This window comes from Sapajus apella, unplaced genomic scaffold (assembly GCF_009761245.1).
Source record: "Sapajus apella isolate SASKATOON/1434 unplaced genomic scaffold, GSC_monkey_1.0 scaffold16, whole genome shotgun sequence".
NCBI classification, from domain to species: domain Eukaryota; kingdom Metazoa; phylum Chordata; class Mammalia; order Primates; family Cebidae; genus Sapajus; species Sapajus apella.
Genome location: NW_022436956.1, coordinates 16,221,681 through 16,228,853, shown reverse-complemented (window position 1 = coordinate 16,228,853; position 7,173 = coordinate 16,221,681). Strand labels below are relative to the sequence as shown.

Genomic DNA, 7,173 nt, shown 5'->3' with positions numbered 1-7,173 from the left:
TATCTTCCTACATACCAGGGCAACTTCTGAACTCATCACCCTCCTAGAAAGACCCCCCCAACATGTTGGGGGAGCAGTCCCCCAAGGACAGGCTGGGTTCCAGATCTCATGCACACAGGAACACTGCCATACACAGGAGTCCCAAAAGAAGGGGTGATTTCTATCCGCCACCTTAGTTACCCAGCTCTTGGCAGCTGGTTAAGCCACTAGGATCCAGCCAGGGTGGCCCCCTCCTGGCCTGAGGGCCAGCTCCCCATCCTGAAAAACCTGTCTGCTGCCCCCACCCTTTTGAGGCTATAGGGCCCAAGGGGCAGGTTGGACTGGATTCCCCTCCAGCCCCTCCCACCCCCAGGACAAAATCAGCCACCCCAGGGGCAGGGCCTCACTTGCCTCAAGAACCCTGGCCTGCCAGCACCTGTTCCGGCTCCCAGCCCAGCATGGCACCCCTGCTGCCCATTCGGACCTTGCCCTTGATCCTGATTCTGCTGGTGGTGCTGTCCCCAGGGGTTGCAGGTCTCTGCCATCTCTGGCAGGGGTGGGAAGGGAGCTGGGGCCCTGGAAAGGGAGCACTGTACCTTCCAGGGCTCTCAAAGAGAGGTCTGGATAGTTGGGAATCAGGGCTGGTGATGGCGGTGACCAGGTATCAGACACTGGGCCCAGGGCACACTCCTGATCCTCCTTCAGACCTAGGAGGCAGAGGGGTGTGGGCAAGGATCCGAGGCTGCAGGGAGGGGTGAGGTTGGGTGCTGCCCGGCTCCTGGCATCCTGGATCTGGCTCTGGGGACTGCTTAGTAGAGCATGCAGCTTCTGCAGCCCAAGCCTGCCATCTGGTGGTCACATGGCACAGGCTTGGCTATTCTGCCCAGGCTTCGCAGAGTGGAAAGGGAGATGGCTCCAATGGGACGGGACAGATCTGTTGGCCAGGAGGGAGTCAACCCCTACCTGAGCTCCCTCCTGCCTCCCATCAGACTTCAACATCTCAAGCCTCTCTGGTCTGCTGTCCCTGGCGCTAACGGAGAGCCTGCTGGTTGCCTTACCACCCTGTCACCTCACAGGAGGCAACGCCACACTGATGGTCCGGAGAGCCAATGACAGCAAAGGTCTGCTACCCTCTCCCAAGGCATCCCCCTCTAGTCCCCAAAGACCCCTTCCTGGGACACCCCCTGTGCCCCTTTCCCCATTCACGTCTTCCTGTCCACCCTTTCCTGGGGCACCCACACTCTAAAACCTACCCCTTCTCCTTGGGGCCTCCAGAAACTTGACCAAGCCTTCCCCTCTCCCAATTTCTGCCCAGTGATGAAGTCCAGCTTTGTGGTGCCTTCGTGCCGTGGGCGCAGGGAACTGGTGAGTGTGGTGGACAGTGGAGCTGGCTTCACAGTCACTCGGCTCAGTGCATACCAGGTGACCAACCTCGTGCCAGGAACCAAATACTAGTAGGTACTGGGTCCAGCCTGGAGTGCCTAGGGAAAGGGGTACAGGAAGAGAAGCTGGTGTAGGGGAGATCTGGTGGACATGGGGAGAGAGTGGGGGCACAGCAACAGGGGGTGAAAGCTGGGCCTCTCTTGGAGCAGTGCACATAGGGGAGCCACACCTGCAAAGGTGGCCCAGGCTGGAGCCCCTCTTCCTCTAAGTCCCAGATACTCACTGAGGGTTCTCTATTCTCTCCCAAACCCACCACAAAAGCATTTCCTACCTAGTGAAGAAGGGGACAGCCACTGAGTCCAGCAGAGAGATCCCAATGTCCACACTCCCTCGTAAGTAACACTCCCGCCTCCCTTTCCCGTTTCAGCGGACAAAACCTTCCTGATCATTCCCGCCTCATCCCCAGTCTGGGTTGCCTGTGCCTCCCCATGTGCCCTCAGGGCCCCTGCTTACCTCTATCCTAGCACAGAGCCTTTGGCATGGCAACTGCACACTCAGCTAAAAGTTCCTCGTGGGCAGGGACTGTGTTCTATTAACTTTTCCTCAGTGGCTGACATAGGAGATGCTTCATAAATGTGTATGTGACGGGTGTTTGGATCCATCAGCTGGTTGGTTGGTTGGCTGGCTGAGTGCAAGGCTGTGAGCCCCAGGCAGGCTAGGGGCTTCTCCTGCCCACAGTGGCCTCCCTCTCCTCTTCTAACAGGAAGGAACATGGAGTCCATTGGACTGGCCATGGCCCGAACGGGGGGCATGGTGGTCATCACAGTGCTGCTCTCTGTCGCCATGTTCCTGCTGGTCCTGGGCTTCATCATTGCCCTGGCACTGGGTGCCCGCAAGTGAGGAGGTCCACCCGGAGCACTGGCTTCTCCAGGAAGCCCAGGACACCATCCAGCTCCCCACCCTGCCTACTCCCAGGCCCAAGCCTGTGGCTCCCTTGGTGCCCCCACCTCCTCCTCCTGTTCCCCTCTCCCCGAGAACCCTCTCCTCCCTGTGTCCCTCTCCTTGCCCCCAGTGCCTCACCTTCCAATGCTCTGTTACTCCTCTCACCTCACTCCTGTCAGAATCGACTTTCCTCCCATTTTATCACTTCAAACCCCTCCATAACAATTCCCCTCCTTCAGTGAATTAAGTCCCTGTAATAAAAGCTGAGGCCACATCTGCCACGTGTGTTTCCCTTTAGTGGTCTCCATCTTGGCTCAAACCTATGGAATCTATGTCCAGGCTGCAGGTGCTCCCAGTCCCCTCCCTGGCCCACAGCCCAGAGTTACTTTGCCCATGAGGCAGGCAGGGGCCAGATAAGATAAGAACCCAGGAGTCAGAGTTCTTGGAGACACACCGGGACTGTGGGTTTGGCACCATCTACAGCACACAGTAGGGCACCCCACCAGGGGTAGGGGTCAGGGCAGAAGCTGGGGCTGGTGCCCCATGTGGAGGCCTGGAGGCCTGAGAGTTGGGGGTGAGGGGCAGGCAGAGCAAGGGAAGTGCTGGGGAAAAGGGGAGAGGCTCTGTCTGGGAAAAGGCGCAGTGGCTCACACCTGTAATTCCAGCACTTCTGGAGGCCAAGGTGGTCAGATGGCTTGAGGTTAGGAGTTTGAGACCAGCCTGGCCAACATGTTGAAACCCCGTCTTTACTAAATGTACAAAAAAAAAATTAGCCAGGTGTTCTGGTGGGTGCATGTAACCCCAGCTACATCCTAGTGGCTAAGGCATGAGAATTGCTTGAACCCAAGAGATAGAGGTTGCAGTGAGCTGAAATTGCACCACTGCACTCCAGCCTGGGCAACAGTGAGACCCCCGTCTCAAAAAAAAAAAAGACAAAGGTGAGGCCACCAGGCTGAGACCCAAGGACAGGACATTGAGGAGGGAAGAACAGGCTAAAAGGATTCTCGGACATGAAAACGAAAGCAGAAGAACCCTGGCTGGAGTGGCCCAAGAGTAGAATAGCCTAGTACTGAAGGAAAAGGGCAGGAATGGTCACCTTCCTTCACTTTTGTCCTCTCAAGTATATATATATATATATATATATATATATATTTTTTTTTTTTAAAGATGGGGTTTCACCCTGATGGCCAGGCTGGTCTTGAACTCCTGACCTCAGGTGATCCACCCACCTCAGCCTCCCAAAGTGCTAGGATTACAGGAGTGAGCCACTGCGCCCGGCCACAATATATTCTTTATAAGGATCAGTGATTTTTTTTTTTTTTTTTGAGACGGAGTTTCGTTCTGTCACCCAGGCTGGAGTGCAGTGGCACCATCTCAGCTCACCGTAATCTCTGCCTCCCAGGTTCAAGTGATTCTCCTGCCTCAGCCTCCTGAGTAGCTGGGACTACAGGTGCTCACTGCCATGCCCACCTAGTTTTTTTTTTGTTTTTTTTTTTGTATTTTAGAAGAGATGGGGTTTCACCTTGTTGCCCAGGCTGGTCTCAAACTCCTGAGCTCAGGCAATCTGCCTGCCTCATCCTCCCAAAGTGCTAGGATTATAGGCATGAGCCACCACGACCGGCCAGGATCAGTGATCTTTGCATAGGGTAAAGATCTTCAAGGCCAGGCCTGATTCCCTAACTGTCCCTCAGCTCTTACCGGGTTCCCTCCACTGTCCCAGGCACCCTCTTGCCTCAGGGCCTTTGCACAACTATTCCATATGGCCACATTAATCTTGGGACACCCCCACCCACCTCCACGCTGGTTTGCATAGTTGGCTTACTGTCCCTTCTCCAGGGAAGCCTTCTCTGACCACCATTTTCTCCCATTTGGTTAGGTTCCACTCTCCTGTCTTTCATGGCATTACCATGGTTTACAACCATGTGTTTGTGTGATTATTTGGTTGTCTCTCCCATCAGAGTGTAAGCAGTTGCTTTGCTCCCAAGGGCATATAGTACCTTTGCTCCACAGTGCCTGGGACACAGTAGATACTCAATAAATGCTTGTTGAATAAGTGAACAAACAAATGCACAAATGAATGAACCAGCCCCTGAAGAGAAGGACAGAACTGGAAAAGTGCCCACAATTCTGTGAAAACAATCAGAAATGAATCACAGAATGAGTTACGGTGTACTGCTACAGTCACAGCTACTTGGGAAGCTGAGGTGGGAGGATCACTTGAGCCTAGGAGTTCATGGCTTGAAGATGCTGTGACAGTGCCTGTGAATAGGCACTATACTCCAGCCTGGGCAATGTAATGAAACCCCATCTCTGAAAAAAATAAAAACGAAAGAAAACCAGGCACGATGGCACATGCCTGTAATCCTAGCACTTTGGGAGGCCGAAGTGGGTGGGTCGATTGAGCCCAGGAGACCAGCTTGGGCAACATGGTGAAACCCTATCGCTCTGTCACTCTGACACCCAGGCTGAAGTGCAGTGTCTCAATTGTAGCTCACTGCAGCCTCAAAATCCCGGGCTCAAGTGATCCTCCTGCCTCAAGTTTTTGCATAGCTAGGGATACAGGTATGTACCACCATACCCAGCTAACTTTTAAATTTTTTTGTAGAGATGGCATCTCACCATGTTGCCTAGGCTGGTCTCAAACTTCTGGGCTCAAGTGACACTCTCACCTCAGCCTCTCAAAGTGCTGGTGTTACAGGATCTCTGAGGTGTTGAATTTTCTGGCTGGAAACCTCTGTGGCCATGGTGCCTCTGCCTGAGTTCTTGTCTTGCATCAGGAAGAATTAAGTATGCAGCTAAGTGAAGGGTAAAGAAGAATTTTTATTTTTTTTTTTAACAGAGTCTCGCTCTGTTGCCCAGTCCAGAGTGCAGGGGCGCATTCTTGGCTCACTGCAACCTCTATCTCCTGGGTTCAGGCGACTCTCCTGCCTCAGCCTCCCAAGTATCTGGGACTACATGCGCACACCACCATGCCCAGCTATTTTTTATTTTTAGTAGAGACGGGGTTTCACCATGTTGGGCAGGTTAGCCTTGCACTCCTGACCTCAAGTGATCTGCCCGCCTTGGTATCCCAGAGTGCTAAGATTACAGATGTGAGCCACCGCGCCCGCCGGTTTTTTTTTTTTTTTTTTTGAGACAGAGTTTTGCTCGTTTCCCAGGCTAGAGTGCAATGGTGCAATCTCAGCTCACCGCAACCTCTGCCTCTTGGGTTCAAGTGATTCTCCTGCCTCAGCCTCCTGAGTAGCTGGGATTACAGGCATGGACCACCACACGCCTGGCTAATTTTGTATTTTTAGTAGAGACAGGATTTCTCCATGTTGGTCAGGCTGGTCTCCAACTCCCAACCTAAGGTGATCCACCCCCCTGGGCCTCCCCAAGTGCTGGGATTACAGGCCACTGCACTTGACCAGAAAAGTTTTATTTAGAATTAGAACAGCTCAGGAGTGTTCAGCTCTTAGGAAAGAAGCAGCCCTAGAGAGGGTGTCTCCTCTCTGCAGTCAAGTCATTCCAACATTTCTGCAGGTCTCTGAAGCTCTCAGAAGACAGGGTAGCTCCTCTCTGCTAGCAGGTCGTCTCCTCAGCTCTTAGTGGAGAGGGTACTCCCTCTGCAACTGGTTGTCCCATAGTCTCCTGCTATCAGCAGAAAGGGTACTCCTCTCTCTGCAGCTGGTCATCAAGTCCCATCGTCTCTCTGCCCTCTTCATCCTCCGGACATCCCCTGCCCTGCTCTGGCTGAGACCAGGGCTTTTATGGACCTCAGAGGGGAGGAAGGTCCATAGGCAGCCATGGGCAAGCTCACAAGAGGTACAAGTCCCCACTCCAGTCAGTGGGACTGGCAGCCCAGCCACCAGCCTTCAGGCCCTCCCTGGCCTGAGGGTGGGGCCTTATTGGGGACCCCACCCCCTCCCACCCAGGACTCTGCCTCCTGCTGCTATTCACAACCCCTGGGCTTGGCCCCAACTCCGCTCTGCTCCAAGATCAGAGCAGGTTCTAGGAGCAAGAGAGAGGCCAGGCAGTGGGAATAGACATCCCTAAGCCGGCAGGGATAGGGGACCGGGATGGGGGGTGTCCTTCACGGGGCCTCTGAGGGTGCAGAGATGCCTGGGTCCTGTGCCTGGGAGGGCAGCTGCAGCTGCACCCAGAAGCTCCCATCCTGCTTCCTGGAACAGGAGGCCCAGGTCTGCAGCCGCACCTGGGAGGGCAGAGGTTGTGACGAGCCAAGATCAAGTCACTGTGCTCCAGCCTGGGTGACAGAGAGGAACTCCATCTCAAAAAAAAAAAAAAAAAAAAAAAATTGGCCAGGCATCGTGGCTCATGCTTGTAATTCCAGCACTTTGGGAGGCCGAGGCAGGCGGATCACGAGGTCAAGAGATGGAGACCATCCTGACCGACATGGTGAAACCCCGTCTCTACTAAAAAATACAAAAATAAGCTGGGCATGGTGGTGTGCGCTTGTAGTCCCAGCAACTTGGCAGGCTGAGGCAGAAGAATCACTTGAACTGGCCAGGCGCAGTGGCTCACGCCTGTAATCCCAGCACTTTGGGAGGCCGAGGTGGGTAGATCACCTGAGGTCAGGAGTTCGAGACCAGCCTGACCAACATGGTGAAACCCCATTTTTATAAAAAAAATAAAGTAAAATAAAAAATAAAAATAAAAAAACTGAGAGTCAGAGGTTGCAGTGAGCCCAGATTGTGCCACTGCGCTCCAGCCTGGGTGACAGAGTGAGGCACTGTCTCAAAAATATATATATATTTTATTGTAATTAAACATAGAGTCCAGCGGGCTTGGTGGCTCACACCTGTAATCCCAGCACTTTGGAAGGCCAAGGTGGAAGAATCACCTGAGGTCGGGAATTCGAGACCAGCCTGA

General features: G+C 53.7%; 1 protein-coding gene across 1 annotated transcript; it reads left to right on the top strand.

The window, feature by feature from the left end:
• The first annotated feature begins 387 nt into the window (after positions 1-387).
• On the top strand, positions 388-2,585 carry UPK2 (uroplakin 2). Its single transcript, XM_032285272.1, has 5 exons — positions 388-513; positions 969-1,100; positions 1,295-1,433; positions 1,684-1,754; positions 2,126-2,585. Exons 1-5 carry the CDS (start codon positions 438-440, stop codon positions 2,260-2,262), a joined length of 555 nt encoding a protein of 184 aa, XP_032141163.1. The 5' UTR covers positions 388-437; the 3' UTR covers positions 2,263-2,585.
• Positions 2,586-7,173: the final 4,588 nt, after the last annotated feature.

Excerpts from the sequence above, each read along its gene's own strand:
- UPK2 (XM_032285272.1), top strand. The coding sequence starts at position 438 with ATGGCACCCCTGCTGCCCATTCGGACCTTGCCCTTGATCCTGATTCTG. Across the intron at positions 514-968 it reads GCTGTCCCCAGGGGTTGCAG|ACTTCAACATCTCAAGCCTC; the intron begins GTCTCTGCCATC and ends GCCTCCCATCAG. Across the intron at positions 1,101-1,294 it reads GAGAGCCAATGACAGCAAAG|TGATGAAGTCCAGCTTTGTG; the intron begins GTCTGCTACCCT and ends ATTTCTGCCCAG.